At 37.7% G+C, this 26305-nt stretch overlaps 1 protein-coding gene across 2 annotated transcripts in view; it reads left to right on the forward strand.

The window, feature by feature from the left end:
• LOC131947154 (innexin unc-9) overlaps positions 1 to 26305 on the forward strand; it is a 187132-nt gene that overhangs the window by 11630 nt on the left and 149197 nt on the right. Inside the window, exon 1 of one of the 2 annotated variants that reach the window (XM_059308265.1) lies at positions 5048 to 5078. The exons of the other annotated variant lie outside the window; for it this stretch is intronic. Coding sequence (XP_059164248.1) covers positions 5077 to 5078 — 2 coding nt within the window. The 5' untranslated portion in view covers positions 5048 to 5076. Of the gene's footprint in view, positions 1 to 5047; positions 5079 to 26305 lie in introns of those variants that run through there. 2 annotated transcript variants of the gene reach the window in all.

A 26305-nucleotide genomic window follows, 5' to 3' on the forward strand; every position in this document is an offset into this window, starting at 1 on the left:
CTCATGTCAGTTGGCTGGTCATGTGATCGATTGGTGGTCGAAAAGCATGTCGGTCAGTTGGTCAAGGGGTCATCGACCGAATGTTCAACTCTAAAAATAACTCGTGTCCGTGAAAAAAATAAACCGGGAGTGATGTCACCTAAACTTTCTCGAATATTCTTATATAACACTTCGAGGGATGGCAACTCGGGATATAGACATGATTCTAATCCATTTTAATTACTTAAACTTTTTAAAATAGAATAAAATCTAGTAGAAAAAATAATTGCGCACCAAGTAAACGATAAACAATATGTGTATAATAGTGCGGAATATTATTAGTACATTGTAAATTCAATTGCTTATTTTGAGAAATCAAAAATAGCGTAAATTACTACTTCAGGTCATCGGAAATTACTCAAAATTTTAAAGAAGGCATACACGAGTATGATAAAATTTCCCTCCATTACTGTGTATCAGCTATTGCATCGTGTTCACGCTAGCGACTTGTCTAATGTATACTACACATGTCTAGAAAAAAAAGCTCGCTCTCTTTATTGCGTGTCTTGTGTTGTCAAGTTCTCTCAGGTAATTACGTACCATTAGGTTACTTTACATAAACTTCCGCCAGTGTATTAAAAAAAAAACCTGGACAACCTACATGCAGAGGCAGAGGCGTAGCGACCCCTCCCGGCGCCTGGAGACAAACTTTCAATTTGCGCCCCACCCCCATATAATTTTTATATTTATAATTCAAAATAGCAGCTAAAATGAGCCTTTTTTTGCGCCCCTGTATCGGCGCCCGGGGACATATGTACCCCCCCCCCCCCGCCCTTCGCTACGCCTCTATGCAGGGACGAGCAACCACCACACCAACCCGTTACGGGTTGATCACCTCCCACTGGTGACCCAACAACATCGTGGACAACCCGGGGGGGGGGGGGGGGAGAAAAAAACAACCGGCAAGACTCAACATCCGGGTCACGTGACCGGCATGCCCTCCGGATCAATGCCGGCATACGGAGCACGCGCCGGCTAGTTAACGACCGGCTTACCGCGAACTTGTCCGCGAGTATTAATGATTTTTTATCCGGTTAATTACACTCGTGCATTCTTTACATAACGCGGGGATGCTGGGCAGTGAGTCTCCTCTGTGTGATAGAGATCGTCTGAATAGCTGGTATCTGGCTATTTCCAGTCATGTTCTCAATGGCTAGTGTCTCGCTATTCCCAATCAGTTCTCAATAGCTTTTTCTTACTATTCCCAGTCAGACGTGTTTGATGTCATCTTGTGATTCTGTACCTTTTCTTGTTTGCTCTGCTAAATGTAGTTTACAGTGTTTTAAAACTATTTCTGTTATTCTTATTACTGCAAAACATGTATAATTTATTATAATAAGCTATTTATTGTATAAATATAAGTTACAAAAAATAATTTTTATTATTTTTATTATCGATACAAGTATTAGCGCCTTGTGTTTATTTTTGCTAAAATTAACAACAAAATCGTGTGTTCCGCCCAAATAATTCCTGTCCACCGAACGTTAACATCTGTGTCGTCTCCCCCCCCCCCCGCCCCCCTTGCTCATGTCCTCTTCACAGTACGTTAGAATCGTGTGCCCCAGCCAATTTCCCCTTCATACAAGAAACACAGTAACTCCACTGTCTAGCTGTACACCACAACTTGTGTTTGTCTAGCTGTACACGACAACTCGCGTCTAACTGGTTAGACGTACACGACAACTCGCGTCTAACTGGTTAGACGTACACGACAACTCGCGTCTAACTGGTTAGACGTACACTAGCTGTGTCAGTAGAGTTCACCACTAGAGTCTGGTAGTGTGCAGGGGGGAGGGGATAAAGCGGGAATACCAGGCTACTTAATTGTGTCGCTGGTAATGGGCTTAAATGTAAAAAAAAAATGTAAATCAATAATAGTATCTTTTTAAACGATTTTTTCAATCTAATTGTCAGTAGAGTTTCTCTGAGATTTTTTTTCCGGGGATCGGAACTTGAAAACACCACAGAGGGATGGTGAGCGGACACTAGTAAAATTATATATTTTCTAAATTTCTTTTTTCTATTTTTTGTACCCATGGGGGTTGTGGCGGTGGACGTGCTCCGTTAGGGGGGGGGGGGGGGAGAAATGGAGCTGCAGTATTATTAAAATAATGTATTGTAGAAACTAAACGTCAACAAGTTCCCATAACTCTCCGTTTAGTTCGTGTTGGAATACGGGCCGGTTAAACGGCAACCTTTACCCTGAATGCTCAGCCCTCCCCCCTTTCACAACAGACAACAAAATAATAAACATCTAAAATATTTAACGTTCTTATTTCGTTCTTATTTTTTATTTTCCCGAATTCCTTCTTCCTTGTTTTTATTTTATTTTTTTTCTAACAACGCCTTAAATTATGTCCCTTGATGATTCAATTAAAAGTTTAATTTTTATCTTCCTTGCCTTAATTAGCAGCTCTCGATCGATTTGTACACACCTTCCATAAACATTTATAACCAGCCGATAGATTTGGAACACGAAACGGCCTGGTTTGATCGATAGCAGGTCTGTAGAGTTGAGTCGGTGGCTAGGCGGGCTGGCGCCAATGGAAGACGCGGGTTCGTATCCGGATTTCTCTTCTGATGTTAGTGTGCTGAAAAGTGTTTATCAATAAAAACAGCTGTGTTCTTCGCAAGGTGTTTTTAAGTAAATTAGCGGTTTTTTTTTTAAAATGTGCTTTTTAACAAAATATTGATGTGTGTTTAAAAATGTGTTAATTAAAAAAATTAGCGATGTATGATATAAAGGTTAATTAAGGAAATAACAACGAATGAATTAATGTTTTGGCAAATAAAAAAAAATAGCATGTAGTGGAGTAAGGTAAACAAAACTAATATAGCCGTGCGTCGCCAATATGTGTAAGCAATGATGTGTGTTTTACGTTATCAATAGGATTTTTTTTTTTTTGTTGCCTCGGTATGGAGCAAAAAAAAAAATATTCCAAAAGAATCGAGTTCTAATCCACTAAAAAATACCGTTAAATTAATAATATTTAGAGTCAGTCGAGAATTTATATCGTTTTATCTAATAATTACCGATATAAAAGCCGTGTTTCATGTCTTGTAAGAAAATTTGTAATCAAAAGAAAAGAAATTCAGACATTGTCCATAACACACACACTCAAACACACACCTACACCCCTCATATATATATATATATATATATATATATATATATATATATATATATATATATATATATAGGCCTATATATATATATATATATATATATAGGCCAATATATAGATCTATATATATATATATATATATATATATATATATATATATATATATATATATATAAATATATATATTTATATATATATATATATATATATATATATATATATATATATATATATATATATATATATATATATATATATATATATATATATAATTTTTAATATATTTAGAATTAGGCCTATATATATATAGCATCATGTGTGAATTGATTTATGTTCATTTATCATGACGTGACTATAAAATTGAGTGTCCATACAATTATGTGTACTGCAAAGTGTGTATACAGAACTATGTGTATATAGAATTATGTGGCATTGCAGTATGTGTATAGAACAGTATACGTACATACAGCTACATACAAAAACAACTTCAAGTAAAACTACCCAGCGTTTACCTATGTACTATTCTCCACCTGTTCTGTACAAGCCAAAAGCTTCCAGCGTAACTTTACTTACAGTTAGATCGAGTGCATTGGCGAAAGATTTAGTACTAAGCGTATTATACAGTAAGCACATATGTGTTAATGAACACCCCCCCTCCCTCTCTCCCCGATTCCTAGACTCACGAGTGATTCGTTAGGTGGTACCAACAGCTCTGGAGGATGGCGTCGTGGGCAGGGGAGGGAATGAGCGCTGGCACGGCGTGAAGTCAGCACCAGCGTGAGCGAGAGACCGCGGCACGTGCATTAACCCCCCCCCCCCTTCCCCTTTCACATGCAAACCTGAAGACACGGACGTCACGTGGTCGAGTGTTGACTTACCTACTGTGTAGGCAGTGTGTGTGTGTGTTTGTTTGCGTGTGCCTGTGTGGTCACCAGAGCTTGCACGCGCTTGTCATTTATGTAGCGTTTTCTTCTCCGCCTCCCCTCATCCCCCCCCCCCCCCCCACCACCACCTCTCTCTTCTCATCCTCGGCTATATTGTGAGTGGATTGGATGTTAACATTTTGTTAACTAGGTCTATGTGTTAAAAGGGAGATCACTATTGCCAGATACTATGAAGTGGAGCTAAAAATAAATGTTTTCATTTTTTTTATTAATCTCAATGTGGTGTATGTAATAAGCCTTGGAATCATTATATTTTATTAGTACATTTTTTACACTTAATTATTAAGTAATATTTTAATAAGATTAAAGTTCTTTAATTTTTAGAAAAATATTTTACTTCCATTTAAAATAATATATATTTGTATTCTAAATATATATCGTATTTACATTAAACTTAGTTATATTAAATTTTACTTGAAATTTAAGTTGTTTGTGGTAGCAGGTAAAATGGTTTTCTGCATAAATTACTTTAATTTAAAAAGTAGGAGAGTAATTAAATTTTGTTCTATTAAAAAAAAATAATTTAAGCGTAGCAGCAACGTAGTATTTTAGAAAGTATGTTGTTTCCTGTTTGTTCTTAGTAGCCTTCCCTTGATAGTTAGTATTTAGTTCTTGACTGAACGATTTCATTTCGATTTCCCTTCAAATAACTTAAGTGTCAATATTAATAGGAGCTTTTTAAAATAAAACAATTATTCATAAATATTTAAATCATATTATTAAATTACCTTGTTTTGTTTAATATTTCTAATATTGAGATGTATAATCGTAAAAGTTAACTAAAATAAATTACAGAAAAGTGTTAGTTAGGAAATAAATTAATTATATGCACGAGCAATTCATCAAGATGAAAAGACAGATTATCCAGTTAGTGGATTCGTTGTCATGGATTTCAAAGTCAGGAAATGTGGATATATGAAACTATGGTGTGACCTTGGCTAACATGTCTCTCAATCAGCACAGACACCATGTAAGTAATTAGGGGATGGGTCGATAAGCCCTTGATTAAGCTCTAATTAACCCGACTGTCTTCATTTCCAAACTTATTTCTACTTACTAATACAGCTATGCAATATATTTAAGTTTATATATATATATATATATATATATATATATATAAATATATATATATATATATATATATATATATATATATGTATATATATATATATATATATATATATATACATATACATATACATACATATATATATATATATATATATATATATATATATATATATATATATATATATATATATATATATATACATATATATATATATATATATATATATATATATATATATAGGATAATAGATATGTTATTAACTTGACTTAAAAAGCATGTGTGTTCGTGTGTCTGTGTGTTCATGTCTTCATTAACATATATATATATATATATATATATATATATATATATATATATATATATATATATATATTTCTTTATTTATTTATATATAATTTACTTTGCGCATTTTATTTAGAACAATGGAATTTATTTTCTGGTATGGATTTATTTTTGCTGGTTGAACACTATACGACAAAATATGATATAAAAATGTGTTAACTTAAACATAAAAAAAGATACATGATTGAACTGCTTGTATGGATATGAAATTCCGTTTTTGTTATACTCCAATATTATATTATGTTGTATGTCATACACACTTTATGTAAGACAATGATATTCGTTTTAAAGTAAGTATTTTTATCATAACAGCCAGGTCATGGCAATCTGTAATCAGCAATCTCGCAAAACGTAATGTTTTTTTTTTAGCAATGGCGGATATTAAATATCACGCGCTAGAAACCTTAAGATTTACAACACGTTGGCTCTGGCGTCTGCCCGGCTACAACATCACAACATCGCCCTGAATCTAACCTTTCACCCACCCACACCCTCACCCCCAATATATTGGCATACATAATTTCCGTACTCTTACAATAATACACTAACATATTCACACTACAAGTACAACAGCAACCATACTTTTTCCCACCAAATACTAAAAAAGAAGTATAACAGTGAAAAAAATATCACTTTCTACCACTACAAACACATACCTTAAATTCTTATAAAAATCAATAAAACTGCTTATCCAAATTCATCACAAATATCTACAAAAGTGGTAAAATTGTTCACGAATTATCTATAACAAAATCCACAAAAAAGAGTACAACTGCAATCTTCCCTTAAGAAAACCTACACCAGCGGTACAACTTTTAATCTCAAAACCAACATCTACAAACATAGTACTACAGCAAACATTAATTTCTCTCAACAAATCTACAACAGCTGTATAATTACAAACCCAACCTCATCACTAAAATCTACACAAGTAGTAAAATTGTTCACGAAATTGTTTAAACAACATCTACAAAACCTGTACAACATTAAACATAAATCTTCAACAACAAAATCAGCGATTCCCCTAACAGTAGTATAACAAACAACCATACCCCCCCCTCCCCCCCCCCCCCCCCCCCACACACAAACACACAACACCCATCTCCCCAAGAAACTCTGCATCTTGCCATCTTATAAGATGCAAACAACAAAACGCACGCTCGTAACTTTTTTTTTCTTTCGTCTCCTGCTACTTCTGATCACTGTTTGCTTTTAATTTTTGCTCGGCAATGACGTCATCGCCTTTTTATATTGTTAGTCTTAGCTAAACTCGTAGTTAATGCATGCCGGGCTCAAACATAGTTCTAGTGGTGGTATAGTTTTAGAAAAATAACTAGAGCTTTAGACACGTAGCTGAAATTATAACATTACTAGCTTCGCTGCCCGCACGTTGTCTAAGAAATACTTTACACTCGTTTTGAAATAGGGCTTGTAAGTTTACGGTCTAGAAATCTACTAGCTAGCAAATACGAGAACGAGAAGTTGTGACCTACTTACAAGCCCTATTGTTAATAGTAACGGTTATATACATTCAGTGTTAACAAGGTCATTTAAATAAATTAATAGAAAAAGCTACAGTTTATTTTTTTTTTAAAAGGATCATTTTTATTACCGTTTTGATGAACATTTTATTACATTTAAAAGAGTTATTTTATTTCTTAAAATAAGATCATCTTTTGGCGCTAAAATAGGTTGCATATATCCTAATATTGTAATTGTAGTAGAGTTAACATTCCAAACGTGATGGTCTATGTGGCAAGTGAAGTAGAGTTCAGCTGGCTCGGTGACCTCGAATAGTGATAGGGATAGTGTGGTCAGCACGGTGTACAGCCGCCTTTACTACTGATCGTAACCGGATTCGAACACGATATCTACGGGTTAGCAGTCTAGCTCTCTACCCCTATTTTCGTCCTCTGGGGCCTTCACCATATGGTCTTTAATGTCTTTATTATTAAAAATGCAATTTTCTACTCATCCATACCCTGACCGAGATTTGAACATCTTGACCAAAACCTCCAACACCACAATAACCCTACTACTAACCATGCCATGCTGTACGTTTAACGTACACTAACCCAAACTGTGTGACATTTGAAAAATGTATCGTGCACAGGTAAACAAAGGCGTGGAATAATTTACAAAGGTCAAACCAATTAGGCTAATTGTTATTTTGAAATAGAATCCCTTCAACGTAATTTTATCTTTTTCTTTAGCGATTTATAGAATTTTTAACATACGTATTTTGACTACTTAAATCGTAGAGAATATTTATTATGAAATATCTTATTCCGTGCTTGCGAAAGTCCATTTATATTAAAGTGCTTTTCTTTATCAAACATTTTGACCTACAAAATATTCTAGCAACAAAAGGAATAAAATACAGCAAAACATTTTAATAAAAGATGGCTTGGTGGGATGGTAGAGCACTCTACTTCTTGCTCGACGTCTTAAGGTCAGATCTTAGTCTTGTCTCGAGACTGCAGAGCGACGTTAACCACACCATAACTTCATATGTAGAGGTCAAGTAACATATGAACTCTACTTCATCTGCCTTATGGATCGTTAGAACTTAAAGTAGAGCCTTACACATTTTAATGAAATACAAACTTTAGAAATCTATTATTATTTCTTCACGTTTTAAGCTTCATATCTAAGAAAACAAGAAAGTTTGATTCTTTAAAAAAATGATAATTATACAGATTCAATCGCTCTTGTCTTAATTTAACGAAAACTGAGACAATGAAGCGACTGTTCATTAAAGGCTTGATTGATTTTATCTTCTTGTTTTGTTTTCATCTTTTAAAGTCCCTGTTAGAAAAAAAAATGTTTTCCTTCTTCCATTTGGTCTTTTATATAAAAAAAAAAGAACGTGCTGTTGCATTTGTTGGCTTGTCAACAGAACTCTAAATTACGTGTAACACGCTTTCAATGCTGCATCTATTCACATTCCTCTTTAACTCTTTCTGAGATCTAGGTCTTGGCTAAAAAAAAACGGTAAACCGTGGACTCGCTGACTAATCATAGAGGAGTTGGTCTAATGAGCAACCCCCACACTCCTCACCCCCCCCCCCACCCGCGACCTCCACAACCCCCCTCATCCGTGACCTCCACCAACCCCTCACATCAACACACATATCATCAAATTAAATCAACACTGTTAATGGACTGAATAGTTTTATAAATAGCTACTGCTTCTTGTCAAATACCCCCCCCCTCCCTCACATACAGCAAAACATGAAAACAACACAATGGAATGTATAAGTAGTTGCCTACCCTTGCCTTATCCCAACAGTTGATTCATAATATTTGTATTAGCATAATTATATATCCATCAAAGTTTCTCGTTTTTACTAAAGTGCCCCCCCCCCCCCCCACGACACCCTGTGTCAAATTATGACTCTACAGCCATACATAGCCAATTAATGTGTCCTTGTCCATGCATTACATAAGTAAATGTTTATTATTCAACGATAATTTATTTTAAAACAGGAAAAAATAGTAAGAAAATGCAATTATGTGGATCGCCAGGAAGGCGTACAGATAGATTCAAGTAGCTTCCCTTTGTTCAAAGCTTAGCAGAAGAAAACTTTGAACGTTTGTCATTCCCTTGATATCATTCTCTTTCATTTATATTTTTTTAACAACGTCACTCATCTTTTGGCTTGTATTGAGTCGCGTGAAGAGGGTGAACATGAATTCGGGTATGTCGAGTTTGTAGGCCACTAGACATGCGTTGGGTGGGTAAGTGAGTATACGGGTACGTGGGGAATGATTGCTACTGTGTCTAACATTGTCTGGGAAGACTTTTACGTCTTGTCCAACATCTATTGGCACCAGAAAACATAAAATTGATCACTAAAAGTAGTCGTTTGATAGGCGTCATCTAGCTCACATTAACAGATGGGTAGGCGATTCGGGGGCATTCTTTATGTAGCGGGATTTTTAGACCATGTGGATTTAATTAAATTAACAAGTTTCTAGGGAATGTATAGATAGACTAAGTATAAGTCATCTAATAACCTTATGCTAGTAACAGGTCGCTTAACGCATTTCATGTGACATCAAATAAGTGAAACAATTGACTGATCGGTGGGATTAAAACTGCGGATTATCAGAGAAAACAAGACCTTGTGACACATTAGCCACCTCTGTTCTAGTTAAACCTGGGTCATCTCAGTTCTAGTCAAACTTTGGCCACCATTGCCCTAGAGCAGGGGTCTCCAAACTACGGCCCGCGAAGTCCTCTCATCCGGCCCGCGGAGATCTTTTTGTCCAACGAAAAATCGTTTGTTGGTGATGGCTGAGGAACTTTGCCCAGAAAAATCAAAGACATGCCTGGAAGAAACTGGCCCCCGAACTGAAATTTGATAGTTAATGCGGCCCTCTGACTGAAAAGTTTGGAGACCCCTGCCCTAGAGAAACAAAGCCACCTTTAGACTAATAAAATCTGAGCTTACTTTGTATTTGTAAACTTTGCCCATCTTTGTCTTAGAAAAACAAGGACCACTGCTGTTTTAGTCAAACTTTGGCCGTCTCTGTCCTGGCGACATATTGGCCAACTCTCCTTATAAAACCTGGGCCACTTTTGTTCGCTTCAAACATTGGCCATCTCTCTTTATAAAACTTCGGCCACCTCTTTCCAAATAAATTCTCGGCCATCTCTGCTCCCATCTATTTTCTGCCTCAATACCCATGTCGTCCAATATGTCTTTGGGTGTTTTCAAATCTGTTGCTAGGCCACAACTCCCCTCCCACCCCCACCACCCCACCCCTACAGCAAAACTTGATAAACACATCGGTCCTCGCGTCATGAATTCTTGATATCAATTTTCTCTGCTCTGCTTCGGTTAATGCAATTTGTCCAGCGCTCTACGGTGCGCTATTCGGCTTGACGACAGTCCATTGAAATACCCCAGCAGGGTACAAGGCAAGGCACTGTAATAGGATCCAAAATAGAAGACAAAATAGATGACAGAATAGATGACAGAATAGATGATAGAATAGATGCCAAAATAGATGACATAATAGCGGAGAAAAAAGATGCCAAAATAGAGGACAAAGAAGATGCGAAAATAGATGAGAAAATAGATGCCAAAATAGATGACAGAATAGATGATAGAATAGATGACAAAATAGATGGCAAAATAGATGACAGAATAGATGAAAAAATAGATGACGAAATAGAGGAAAAAATAGAGGACAAAATAGAGGACAGAACAGATGACAGAATAGATGATAAAATAGAAGACAAATGAGATGAAAAAATAAATGACAAAATAGATGCCAAAATAGATGACAAAATAGATGACAAAACAGATGCCGAAATAGAAGACAAAATAGAAATAGATGCCTCAAGTGAACAAAGCAGATGCAAAAATAGATAACGAAAAATAATGATATCGGAGATGCTAAAACACGAAAAAAAAAATATAGTCGTGCATAATAGTTAAAACAGGTGTCGAAGTAATAACACTATATAAATTCTTAATGTCTAAATTGAACTCATTAGCTTATGTACTGAAAATAAAATAAAATAAAAATAAAACAATTTAAAAAAAACACCTTATTTTAATTGGTTCGGCAATGAACAAACAAGATTATCATTATACGGTATAGAAATACATTTCAATTTGGTACGATCGTAAGGCATGCTGAGTTGTCTGAACTATTTGTTTATTTATGGGGAGGTGAGCAGCATAAGTTATCGGTCGTGTGACGCTGAGGATAGCCAGTCCCGCCCCACACCCCTGACCCTAGAGGATGGTCATCCCTGTATCCAACTCCCCCACACACCAGCCCCACCCCAGACCCCGACCAAAGAGAATGGTCACCCCTATACCACTCCCGACCCCCCCCCCCAAACACACACCTACTACACCACGATCGCAGAGGAATGTCACCCTTGTAGCACACCCGACTCCCCCCCACCCTAGACCCCGACCCCAGAGGAATATTACTGTATCTTTCCCGACCCCCCCCCCCTCTCATACACCAGCCCCACCCCAGACCCCGACCCCAGAGATAGCCAGACCCTCACAAGACCTGACCCACTTACGTTACATTATTCTATATCGATCAGAACTGGGTCAACTCATGTGGAGACCTGTGACAACACTCCCCCATCACCCCTACCCCCTCTTTACGCACCGCACCCTTACAATTTGATTAGCATAATGTTTGTTGCATGTAGACTACTATATCATTCTAGCTTTTACATGTGTTTTCTTTACTACACGCGTTGAAAGTCTATTGTGGAAGACAGTTTCACATTTTACATATCTTCTCCATATTTACACATTGTAGCCTAGCACTCGTCGTTCATTTATGAAGAAATACTAAAAATATAATAATAGAAATAGGATGAAATACAATAGATGGTATAACAAAAGAACAATGAAGAAATATTAAATATATTATAACATTAGAAACTATAGAAACTAATGTAAATACACTTCATAAAGAGCGGGGAAGTTTTAATAAATGGACGGCGTGGTATATCGGTAGATAGCTACACTGCTAACCTTAGAGTCTCGAGTTCAAATCCGGGTTCGATCAGAGTCCACCAAGCTCTGATGGGTACCTAGCTCACGTTGGGAGTAGTGCTGACCACACTATACTTTCATATGCCGAGGTCCAATGATCAGATGAAATCTACTTCATCTACACCATGTGTCTTGGGCACGAACGGGATTAAGAAGCGAAGAAGATAACATTAGAAAAACAAGAAAATACTTTAGATATTACATAATTAGATATAAGTGGATCAGATATAATGAGATTAGTTGTAAACATTATTTTTATCAAAGCAAAATAGAAAAAAAAGTGAAAGCTAGTCTAATTGGGAATCTCGCAAATTCCCGAATTTGGTATGACTATATCCCATGAATATTGTTACAATTTATAGCTGCCGCTAAATCGAGAAACTACTCGCCTCATTATTCAACCAATCAAAGCCTTTAAACAAACCAACCAATCATCTCCATCTTTAAACAAAACCACCCAACCCACACGCCAAACAATCTCGCCTTTGACTTAGCACTAATCGAGTTCACCCACCTTTTAATCCCCAGATTTTGACCGTCTCCCTTCCTTTACATCTACCACTTACTCCAATGTTCAGTTTATCAGCTCACCAACGCCGGACATCGGTCAGAAGAAAATAAAACAATACTGACATTAAAGCACACTGTGATAAAACCACGTATCACACGTTCGCTCAACACCTTCTTTAGAATGCCGTAACAGCTGAGTCGCTCCGTTATCTACTTCGAGTATTTCATGTTTTATGTCAACACTCATAAACCCACCATTTAGGTTGGTCAACATAGTCCGTACCTCCAAGACCTCTATCAACCTTCGCCATAAAATGATTTAATGTCTAATTGTCAACCATTTTTTTTAACGGAAGCTTCGTCTTCTACTCACAGAATTATGGGACTTGTGGTTAGGACGGCTATTGCAGTATAATATTTTGTTTTTATATGGTAGAACACGACAGTGAGAAAATATGTGCGGGTGTCATTTTGTATAATCTGGTTTGATTTATCTCATCGGCTGCGACCAGAGGCGTAGCGACCCCTCCCGGCGCCCGGGGACAAAACTTTCGATTTGCACCCCCCCCCCCCTCGAACTTTTCATTTGCAACCCCCTCAAACTTTCTTTTTACCCCCCCCCCCTTGAACTTTTCATTTGCACCCCCGTCAAACTTTCAATTTGGCGCCCCCCCTAAGGTCGGCGCCTGGGGACATATGCCCCCCACTCGCTACGCCTCTGGCTGCGACATGCATGTTCACAAAACACAAAAAATTCACATATATACAATTTTACACGCACACAAATGTATAGTTATATATATAATAGATTTATATTAGGCCTATATATATATATATATATATATATATATATATATATATATATATATATATATATATATATATACATATATATATATATATATATATATATATATATATATATATATATATATATATATATATATATATATATATATATATATATATATATATATAACGAGCCGACCCGCGGAGTATCATATGCCGCTATTTAGTTGTTTTATTTTCTACTTTTCAGTAATTAATAATTTGTGAATTCGACAGTACCAATGCTGAAAATATTTGCTTTAAAACACTATCAGCAGCTCTTTAAGGACGATAACCCCCACCCCCTCTTTTGCCCCCCCCCCCCCCCCCCCCCGCGAAAGAAAACTATATAATATAATTAATATAATAATAATAACTATATATATATATATACGTATATATATACATATATATATATATATATATATATATATATATATATATATATATATATATATATATATATACATATCTTTGGGTGCAGACATCCTTTAATCGTGCCACATCTTTTGGTGCAAATACCCTTTAATATCCTCTAACACCGTCTACCTCCTACAGCCCAAGACAAAAATAAGGCCAATGCCAGACACAAAAATGATACAAGATTACTCGCATCTTATTTTTAATCAAATCCGAAATGTTTTTTTAACTGTACATTTTTTTACCCATTTATCGCATTCTCTGCACAACGATTTCTTGAGATTATTGTTTTTTTTTCCCCCTTGCCTATTATTTTTCCCTATTAATACTCTGCAGAATAATATTAAAGTAGGAAAAAGACAAGGAAATCGTTGAGATTTGCAGAAAGGTTTTTGGAAGATTTCAATCCTGCTACGATTCTTGTCTCTCTCGACCGCCTTCCTGCAATACTCGAGATGCAATGGGGGGTGTTGACCCAATAACTAAGGGGGGGGGGGGATGTTGACCCAATAACTGGGGGGGTGGGTCATGCAATAACGGTTGCCCAGCTGGGGGGGGGGGTCATGGACGTCTTGCTACTGCTTGCCGTTTGTGTCGAGGAAAATCATCCGGTCATTAATCAATCGAAACACTGGTTTGTTTTGTCCGTTTGTTTTGTCCGATTTTTCACCACCTTTTTTTTTATTATTTCACGTCTGCAGAAAGAAACAAAGAACAAAAAAACAAAACCAAATGTCATGACGTCACATCTTCCTCGGCCTCGAACTTTTCCCCTCTGGTCTCAAGGTCTAGTGGTTTCCTCTGACAGATGTCAAGGTCTAGTGGTTTCCTCTCACAGATGTCAAGGTCTAGTGGTTTCCTCTCACAGATGTCAAGGTCAAGTGGTTTCCTCTCACAGATGTCAAGGTCTAGTGGTTTCCTCTCACAGATGTCAAGGTCAAGTGGTTTCCTCTCACAAATGTCAAGGTCTAGCGGTTTCCTCTCACAGATGTCAAGGTCTAGCGGTTTCCTCTCACAGATGTCAAGGTCGAGTGGTTTCCTCTGACAGATGTCAAGGTCTAGTGGTTTCCTCTCACAGATGTCAAGGTCTAGTGGTTTCCTCTCATAGATGACTTGCTTTCTGAACAGTCCGCCCAGCATCTCATACCGTAGCTACATACAACAATCATATAGTATTTAAACATGCGACGTTTCCATGGCAACAGCACAGTGTTTGTACATTGTATCTTAAGTAAAAAAATGAATATTACGTAGTGGGGGAGGGGGGGGCTAATCGAGCGCTCGATTGTTAACCCATAAGTCTCGAGTTCGGACCTTGGACTTGAGGATTTAAGAAACCCTTGTATCCACCCAGGTAGCTGACTAGCTTTATGGAAAGTAACGACGGCTGGGCATTGTGCTGGTAACATGTACACTATACACACTTTCCCTTCATAACATTTGGTTAAGAAACATTAACTAGATCTACATTTTATCTACAAGCCCGAAAGGGTAACTTTTTAAGAAATCGAATGTAAAACTACACGACAGCTAGCTCAAAAGTCTCAAGTTCGGATTCTAACCTCAAGCCTAAAATGTCCCTGAGCCCACCCAGCTCTTATTGGTACCTGACCCGTTAGGGTAAGGCGGCTGGACATAGTGCTGGATGCCAAGATCATTGAAACAGGTGAAATCTACTTCATCTGACCCATGTGTCTTCGCAGTAGTGTAAAAACATGATGATGACGAATCCAACAAACACCTAACTTCTATTAACAAAATACCTTTCTAAATTATAATGTGTTATTGTTCTCAAAATCTATGTGATCTAGTATCACTCTATTTTCCTTACCAAACTAGGAGCATGTTCTAATCATGCATTATCTCCCATTTACACATGTCTTACAATTACAGCTATGATATGTAATCAATACCAGGTTTCTGTCGAATCTCATTTTTTCCCCGTTTTGATGCCCTTATCTCCCTTGTCATCAGTTGCCTCCCCTTGCCATCGACTCCGCTTTATTGCAAATCATTTTTTTACCTCCCTTTGTTGAAAAGAAGATAGAGCGTGATAAGAACATAGAAGGTGAGATGAAAGTGTTGCGTAGTCTGGTGCCCGAGGAATCAATGGGAGGCACGTGCATGGGCCGAGGGCACAGTTTCACGTGCAAGAATAAGGTGTACTGTAGCCTAAACTATAACAAAGCCACCTCGGTTCAAACCTTGAGTCTAAAAATAAATGATGGGACGGCGTGGTCGGGTGGTAGAGCACTCGACTGCTAACCCAAAAAATCTCGTTTTTGGATCTAAAAATATTATTCAAACCTAGAGTATCAAGTACTCAAGAACAACAAGAAAGTTTAATTGTAAAAACAAAAGCTTGTATTCTTCGTTCTTATTTGAAACATTGGAGGAATATCCTCCAACACTACCAAGTGCTACATGTCAACATGTTATGAGCCATATTTGCCTGTTACTCTGACTTCAGCGTACATTTCTATTAGGATTTGCTTCCCTTAACCTTTGTCTATAACAACAATCTTCAAGGCATCATTTGTTAGATTTTGAAGTTTTCTGTCCTTGATGGGTTTCTATTCTAGCTAACAAGCCTCATCTGCTAGGATCCGAACTCAGGACTTTTGGAGTTGGCACTCATACGCTTTTCTGTCTACCAACATCGTGAAATTATTATTAAAACAAAACAAATTTTTATATTACAATCATGCTCTAATTAAACCAACCATTAAAAAAAATTCCTTCAAAACTCCAAAAGTCGCAAACCAGACTTCTTCTTCCACCCCTTAACCATCTATTTCCAGCCTGTGATTTCATACAATCCCCCATCCTTGATGAGGAAAACGTGTAAATTAGCCTTGTAAAACACATCTCACCGATCGATTGAGCAAGACGGAGTCAGAAAAGCTTCTAATCATCTCATAACCAAACTTTAATAAGCTAAATTCACCGATACTTCTGATCAATGCTCCGCAAACAGAATGTAAGTGGCCAAATTGTCCAACACAAGCCGTACACAATCAGGAGAAAGATGGACGTTTCAGAGTCTGACGTCCAATATAATGCATTTTTTTCACAAACATCAACAAAAAACAACATTCTTTCTTCAAAAGTAAAACTTAAGACACGACGCCGTATAGTTAAAGTTTTCAAATTCATAGCCCTATGTCCAGAACTTTTTCACAATCATCAACAAAAGAACAGTATTCTTTCTTCAAAAGTAAAACTTAAGATACGACACCGTATAATTAAAGTATTCAAATTCAGAGATTAATATCCAGGTTAATGAACATTTTCACAATCATCAACAACAGAACAACATTCTTTCTTCAAAAGTAAAACTTAGGATACGACACTGTATAATTTAAGTACACCTAGTTCCATATTGTGTTGACATAGTGTATTTTATCCATCTCTATTATACTGCTCTGGCGACTACGTACAACTGAAAAATTGACTCATACCATTTACTTCAGTTTTAAAATTTATAAATAATTTTCTTTTATTATATAACATATTATAATAAAAATCAAACAAAAGCTCTTTCTGATTATGATTGAACTAATGAGTAATTATTTTAGAAGAATACCGTTCAGTGACCTATTCCTTAGTATAGGTCGTATGTAGGCCTATCCAGCGGTACTTGAACAGTTGAAAAGCTTTGATATTGTCAAGTTGTAAATTTTCTTAAAAGATCAGTTATTATTTTTTTGACTGCTTTAAACTTACTCTCACAAATTCTCTTTTGCGACCAATACAGCTTGCTCTTTTCTAAGTACACGTTTGCATTCTGTGCAAGTTTTTTTTTATAATGATATTAATATTCTAATGTATTTGCGTTTTAAGAATCCAGTACCGTTTTAGTAAATCTGGAAGCGTCATCAATTTCATCTTTTTTTAAAATTTGTAATTTTTTGTCCTCTAAGGAAGGGAACAAATCTCTCAGCATTAGAAATGTCTATTTCCATCTCAAAATCAAGTAAATAAACAGTCTTTTGAGAACCTCTAACATGTAAATGAGTGTATCTTAAGCCAAGAATAAAATACTTAAAAAAAACTTTTTAAAAAACCACGTTTTTCTTGTGGACTAAAAAGTAGAAAATAACTATTTACATACATTTGATGACAAAAAACGTGGGTACGTTCACCATCAAATTTCCCGACCCATCTGCCCGACCCACGTTTTTTGTCATCAAATGTATGTAAATAGTTATTTTCTACTTTTTAGTCCACAAGAAAAACGTGGTTTTTTAAAAAGTTTTTTTTAAGTATTTTATTTTCTCCTTTTTAGTCCGTTGCTACACATGAAAAACGTGTTTTTTAAAAAAGTTTTTTATATAGTTTATTTTCTACTTTATCTAATGACTTGATTAAGTATGAATTGACTAAGTGTTTATAAATACACGGACTAAAAAAATCTTGAGCGACCAGGATTCGAACCTGGGTTGTCGCGGCCACAACGCGAAGTACTAACCACTATACGATCACGGCCAGCGCGCTCACATCGATTGGGGCCGAAGTAACTGTGTCAACAAGCCTCCAGTCTTGTCGGTATCTTTAGAAATCATGTCCTCAATTTTATGGTCCTTTGGGCGTAATTAAATTAAGCTAATTACGGTCTCTAATTGCTAGTTTTTATGATTGCATCTGAAATTGTTAGGCGAAAGTAACCTGCATGCCAAATTTCAGATCTATAGAGCAATCAGAAGTGGGCTAATTTTCGATGTCAATTTTAACAACAAACACACGCGAAGCTGAGTTAATAAAAACGTGTTAATAAAAAAAACACTTTGAAAATTCAGGAACGAACAATACTTTCAGAAGCATTGACAATTGTGTGTGTTTTTCTCCTAGTCTCCTTAATTTCAGATAAGTTCCAACGATACTAGAACATTTGAGAAGCTTTGATAATTATTGTGTATGGTTTTATCCTAGGCTCCTTAATATACAGATAAGATTCAGCGGTACTAGAACATTTGAGAAGCTTTGATAATTATTGTGTATGGTTTTATCCTAGGCTCCTTAATATACAGATACGATTCAGCGGTACTAGAACATTTGAGAAGCTTTGATAATTATTGTGTATGGTTTTATCCTAGGCTCCTTAATGTACAGATAAGATTCAGCGGTACTAGAACATTTGAGAAGCTTTGATAATTATTGTGTATGGTTTTATCCTAGGCTCCTTAATATCATATAAGATTCAGCGGTACCTGAACATTTGAGAAGCTTTGATTTTTGTAAAGGTGTAAATTTTGTCAGCTCACCAACCAGGTACACATGGGTCATCAACTACCTTTTTTTTTACCTGTGATTCCCCATCACCAGGCTGACGAGGGAAGCTTGGCGTTTGTCTACCTATACCTGCACGTCGGCGCCAGAGCTGCATCCACTGTTGCTCACCTTTCGTCTATTCTTTACCTGCCTTGTTTTTTTTTTACCTGATATTCCGACAAACTTTCTCTCGACTCTACCTGATGGTGGTGGAAAAAAAAATTCTTTTCACTAACTGCTGTGGCGTACACAGTAGGCATGCCTTTACATACATACACACACTCACACACATACACGCACGAACATACACACATACATACACAGACAAACACAGACACGTACATGCACAGGAACACACGCACAGACATACGCAATCGCATATCATCAAACAGACGAACATGTGTAAGAACACACAAATAAATATATCTATTCACACACACATACACATATACATTCATATATATATATATATATATATATATATATATATATATATATATATATATATATATATATATATAGATATATATATATATCTATATATATATATATATCATACATATATATATATATACATACATGTATGTATATATAGCATGCCAGTGTTACCTTTTTATCTTTGTGTTGCAGTGCCTTGGATGCTAGAGCCATGTTTTGTTTAACATTGGTTGTTTGTGTGAGGAGGGCGGAGGGGGGTGGGAGCGGGTTTTTTGGCGTGTATTTTCAAACTGCTTATTTACACGCATCGAGCCTTGAGCAAGATGAGTCAGGGCGTGTGCGTGTGATGTGCGTGTGTGCGTGTGCACACAAGCGTGCAATAAAGACACACGGAGAAGAAATCCGAATGTTTTACTCGTCTCCGAGTGTGGATTTCTTTCGGATGGATTTTTTTTTTTACTCACTTCAATTCTCACGAGAAAAAAAAATTCTATTGTGTGGTTTGAAGGGAAAAAAGTGTTTATTATTCCGGTGGTGTTGAAAAAGAATTGGCCTCTAAACGTTTTCTAACTGTGATTTGAACCAGTGTTGTGATGTAACTAGTGCTTTCATCTTTATCTTTAATGCTAATGTTGTATAAAGTTCATTGTTTTTATCTTTAGCTTTAGGCAACTTTTTTCTGAATTTCTGTGACTATTACAGCAAAATAGCAAATGACCTTTTACTTTAGTGATTTCCTAAACATGTTCAACGTATACAAATTATGTTAAACTTTAATTATATTTTAAAGATTAATTTCCATGAATGGATTTACGTAACAAACATATCGTTACAATGCCTTGTGTGCCTTCTTTTACTTTACTATATGTGTCTTTGTGTGCATGTGCATCATTCGATATGTGGGCTTCAACTATATGTCTTAGTTACAAAAATAGCAAACGTATTGTGTACCAACGTGTAAATCTTGCTTACCTGTACAGTACACATCATGCGTACATGTACTGCACGCGTCTCTTGTACACCAAACAAATCTACCTTTACTCCGTACGTCTTACTTACCTGTAGAACACACGTCATCGTTTACCTGTGCGCCTTACGTCATATGTACATGCGCGTTTCACGCCTAAACACAACACAACAAACTCCAACCAACGACCCCAACACAACAAACCCCAACCAAAAATCGCAACCAACAACCCCAACGACCCCAAGGCAATAGACCCGAGTTTCTCTGTTATCGTCCCCCCCCCCCCCCCAACTGTTTACGACCCATGAAAAAACCCAAAATCCACCCTGACATCTACTCCACCCCACCCCACCTCACCTCACCTCACCACCCCCCCCCCACACACACACACACAACATCTACATCAACAAACATCGAGGGCAGAAATCCCAATCTCTCGAGGAAGCACCCGGGCCCTTCCATAAAATCAAAGAGCCCAAACACCGATATACAGCTGCCGTGTCTGACTGACGTCTGGAACTCGCCCATTTATTTGTCTAGCAGCTCGCCTGTCTCACAGTTTATAGGATCCCACCCAGGGCGGGGCGGGGGATCGAATCCCGCTGGCTCCAATGTTGCGGCGGTGACGGCTTTATTTATACGAGGGAACCCGAGACACGAGAGGTGCTATCATGCTGTTAGATGAGCACAAACATCAAAGTCGGATTCTCATCAAGCAGGTACTTCCACAAGATTACCAGACCTGTCTAGAGAGTTCTTTTTTTTCTTTCTTGAAATAGCTAGAATTTCTCTCCGTTTGTTCGTTAAGGGAGTTTAAAAATTTGTTAAGCTGGTTTTAACTAAGTATGAGCAATTAGGTTTCTAGATTTAAAAAAAAATACATAGTTTTTAGTTAAGCAAACAGGGCTAATTATTATTGTATGGTGTTGTTTTATCTGTCAGATCATAGTTAGGGTTAGAATTTTAAAAACTAGTCTGAGATAAAAACTTAAGACTACGACGAAGAGTTAGAGTGTACTGGGGGATAAATTTGGGCAGCTAATGTAACTTAACAAAAGTTTTAACACCCTTTGCCAGTGGGGTACCACAAACAAATTGTATACCTTTTAATATAAACGCCACTGGCGCTTTAAGCAAGGGCTCTTTATAGAACCATGGCCACACAAGTCATCATCTTGTAGAAAGAACTGACGTCTTAATGACCACAGACACCATCTACCCAACTGCACATTGTACCACATACACCATCTCCTGCACATTGTACCACATACACCATCTACTGCACATTGTACCACATACACCATCTACCTACCTGCACATTGTACCACATACACCATCTACTGCACATTGTACCACATACACCATCTACTGCACATTGTACCACATACACCATCTACTGCACATTGTACCACATACACCATCTACTGCACATTGTACCACATACACCATCTACTGCACATTGTACCACAGACACCATCTACCCAACTGCGCATCTTACCACATACACCATCTATTGAAGCTGCACGATGTACCACATATACCATCGACCTAACTGCACATTGTAATCAGACTCCATCTATCAAAGCTAGACAATTATACCAAGGACACAACCATCACCTCTTCAAGCTTTACCACCACCCTATATTTTCAAGGTGTATATTGTACAACAGAACCACCTTTCAGCTTATTATCCCTCTCACACATAGATCGACGTATCTTTCAAGCCGCGTATATTTTCCCCTCCAACTCAGCCGTTTCAAACCCGCCATAAAACCCAGCGCTGCGGTAGGTCAGACCCGTACAATGTCAGTGAACCCGAGTGTTAATCGTCCCCCAAATCACTTAACTCAGGTACAACAGGTTGTTTGAGGGGGAGGGGGTGTGAGGGGTGACAGGGGAGTATGGGATGACTCGGGAGGGGGGGGTGTAGATTTCCTGAAACCGATCCGCCGAAGAGCTACTCGCTACTCTTAACTTCGACATCTACTCGACCTTGAAAAACGTTCTTAAAGGTCACCGAGAATTCCGTTTAGTAAACATTGCTTAATTTGTTTATACGGGCTTATCACACAGACACCGCAGATGAAATCTACCCCCCCCCCCCATTTCATAACAACTGATGATTGATACATTTTTTTTTATCTTACTCGGGGTTGTTCTGTAAACGAGTTATCCAAAATATGCAACACGTTTCTTTGTTTTTGAAAATTGAAGTTATTATGAAATAAGATACGTATGCAGGTCAGTTTACGTTAGTTTAACTCTTTATGTTTATCCTTATCACAAAATGGCAAGATCATAGTCTGGTCTTTAAGAATACTTGACCTGGAATTACCATCTAGGTAGGTGCGTCGCACCACGTGCTGGTCAATGAATCACCTAGAGACACCTTTTATTAAAGGTGCCTATGTCAGGACAATTGTACAGGTTAGCCTAGAATAAAGACAAGCGCCACCACTCAAATGTCTTGGGCGCGATCAATATCGTAATGTTCATCGTTTACGTTAATTTATTTAATCTAACATGCGTGTTCGCTAAAATCTGTATCTGTATAATTATACGATTAGTCAGAGCCCAATTAATCAGACCCTATCCGTCATTTCTTAATTAGTCATACTCCTATATCGTAGATTCTATGCAACTATATCCGTCAGACCTAATTTAATCATATCGCAGTGGCGATGCTTTTCGTGTACATGGTGGACTAGATTAGTCACTTGGAAGACTAGATTAGTCACTTGGTGGACTAGATTAGTCACTTGGTGGACTAGATTAGTCACTTGGTGGACTAGATTAGTCACTTGGAGGAATGGATTAGTCATTTTGATGACTAAATTAGTCTCCTTAGAGTCTTAAATTTAAAAAAAAACATATTTTGCCAACTGTTACGTGGCTGAGTGGTTGTGTAGCGGTGATGATGATATCAATCCCGTCAGTTGCGAGTTCGGGTCCCATGTTGTCAATACAAACATTTTTCTTCTCTCTTACCTCGCCCTCCGTGATAAATCCCACCGCCAACCATTGTCATGGTCCTACAATTAAAACCGCAGTTAATGCGATCGCTGTAACAGTAGAATCCATACCCTTTACAGCAATCTTAACACAGACTATCATTTTAAATAGTTCAAGGTATTGAATTGCGAATAGTATAAAAAGTATTTAGTTCATCTAGTTTTCAATGCTACTGAACTACTCGTTGTTGGAACGTATCAAACTAAATATAGCAGTGTTTCTTAAGCTGTGGAACCCAAATCAGTTTCATATGCACATTCACAGAACACTCCTTAATTGTTGTATCGTCCGCATTGTCAAAATCTGATCGTGAATTTTACGAGTCGGTTGTGTGTCTTGACCTCCGCTAAACCCCTGAGACTGTCTCTCCGAACCCCTGGGGTTTGATCGAACCCAGAGGCGTAGCAACGGGGGGGGGGGGGATTCATATGTCCCTGGGTGTCGACCCTAGGGGCGCCAAAATAAGCTCATTTTAGCTGCGATTTATAATTATATATATAAAAAATATATGTGGGGGAGGGGGCGCTAAACTGAAAGTTTGTCCCCGGGCGCCGGGAGGAGTCGCTACGCCTCTGGATCGAACCCAGGTTAAGAACCACTGAGATATAGTTTTAAAGCTATCAAATAGGTAATACTTTCAAAAGTATCGAATTACTCGTAGATCGTTCAGAGGTTGTTGGGTTTGTATCGAATACTTACACATTTTAAAAAACTCTTTTGTCGAGAGAGTTCTGTTGGTCTCATTACGCATGCGTGGTGTGCCAAAGCGATTCTGTGTGCGCGTGCATGTGTCTAGACGGAGCAGCAGATAGTGTTGTTACTATTGGACACTGTTCAATTCTCAGCTTCTCTCATATCTAGGTTGATCGAGGAGGGGGGGGGGGGTGGGGCGGTTCAGGGTGGGGGTGGGGGGTGGGATGATTGGGGAAGAGAAATATAAGGAGTAGATGGGATGGTTGAGTGAGGGGAAAGGGGAGGTGGGGGGAGAAGGTTGAGAAGATGGTTAGAGAAAAGAGGTAAGGGGGAGGAAGAAGAGGTATGTATGAGAGGATGGGGAAAGGAAAATGGAAATGGAGGTGAGATGGGTAGGGGAAAAAGAGAAAGGGGGAAGGAGGGAGAGGTGGGATAATTGAGAGTATGGAGGGAAAATGAGTTGAAGGTGAGGTGGGTGAGGGGACCGGGGGTGTGACAGAGAGTGTGACAGATAATGTGACACGTGATGTGACAGATGATAGGGCAGAGGGTGTGACAGATAATGTGGCAGAGGGTGTGACAAAGGATTTGACAGAGGATTTGACTGGATGTGATAGATGATATGACAGAGAATTTGAGAGAATTTGACAGAGACTAAGGTAGAGGATGCTTAAGAGAATGTGACAAAGTATGTGATAGAGTATATGCCCGAGTTTAGTGACGACACCAAGGAGGGTAGAACCCATGCGAAGAGTGAGATATCTTTGGGAGTGGGGAAAAGGAACAGATGAGGAGACGTACAGAGCAGAGGGTGAGATTGAATGAGGGACTACGAGAATAAAGGATGACGAATCATAATGGTTTGAGGCTACCATGATTGCGGGTTATGCATTTCTCCTAAACAACTTTGTATCCTCATACACCCCCCCCCCCCCCACTCCTCTCTCTTCCCACTATTAACGTTTTCCTTCTGCACAGTATACTTCTTGCCTCTTCTGTACTACAATTCCTCTTTTTGAACCTTCTTTAGGCATTGATTTTCGACTTAGCCTCCTATTGAAAGAAAGCCGCAACTTTGTTGTTACAATGTGAGTTAGTTAAGCGATGTGTGAGGGAGGGGAGTGGGGGTGGGGGAGGGAGGAGTGGGTGATGAGTATACCGTGACGCGCACCTCTCGTGGTGTGTGTTTACACAGTCGCTAATGAGCCGTGTCGTTTACAGGTAATTGTCGGCAGTACAAAGTAGTCGATGTTTGTCTTAATAGAAGTGAGGGTTGAAACAAGAGGGTTGACGCTAAAGATGCCGATATATTGTCTATACAGTTGCCGATATAGTTGCTGATGTAGTTGCCGATATAGTTGTCTATAAAGTTGCCGATATAGTTGTCTATACAGTTGCCGATATAGCTGTCTATACAGTTGCCGATATAGCTGTCTATACAGTTGCCGATACAGTTGCTGATGTAGTTGCCGATATAGTTCTCTATACAGTTGCCGATAGGGTTGCTGATATATAGTTGCTGAAGAAATTTCTGTTATTAATCGTGGCATATAGTGACCACCCATAATATTTGATTAACCGATGTATGCAGTGACCGCTCACAATCATTTATTATTGGTGGTGCATAGTGATCGCTTATCCTTCATAAAAAAAGCAAATTTTATTTATACATCTCATGTTAAAGGATACCTTCATGGTAAACAAACAGAGGCGGCTAGAGAACTTTTAAATCATGACCTACTATAATCCTAACCGTATATATGACCTTGTAACCAGAAAAACGTGCAACGGAAAGTTGTGCAAAAAAAAAGTGCTCATGAGAACTGGTTTTTAATTCAAAGACATTAGCAAAGAATGATGTCTAGTAAAAATCTAACAATAAAACTCCTTCCCATGAAATATAATCAATTAAAACTGTACTAACACTTGCGTATTTTGTTCCTAGCGCAATTTTCTGGTTTGCATTTTTCCGTAACGCATTTTTCTGGGGAGCTATCATAGACAAAACTTATCTGCAAACAATACCTAATCTTAGCTCTTAAACACACATCAAAGATTCTTTCAACAGCTTGTAACAGTGGATTAACTTAACGAAATTAAAC

Source organism: Physella acuta, unplaced genomic scaffold (assembly GCF_028476545.2).
Source record: "Physella acuta isolate Inbredline_101_S28 unplaced genomic scaffold, ASM2847654v3 ptg000585l, whole genome shotgun sequence".
NCBI lineage: Eukaryota > Metazoa > Mollusca > Gastropoda > Physidae > Physella > Physella acuta.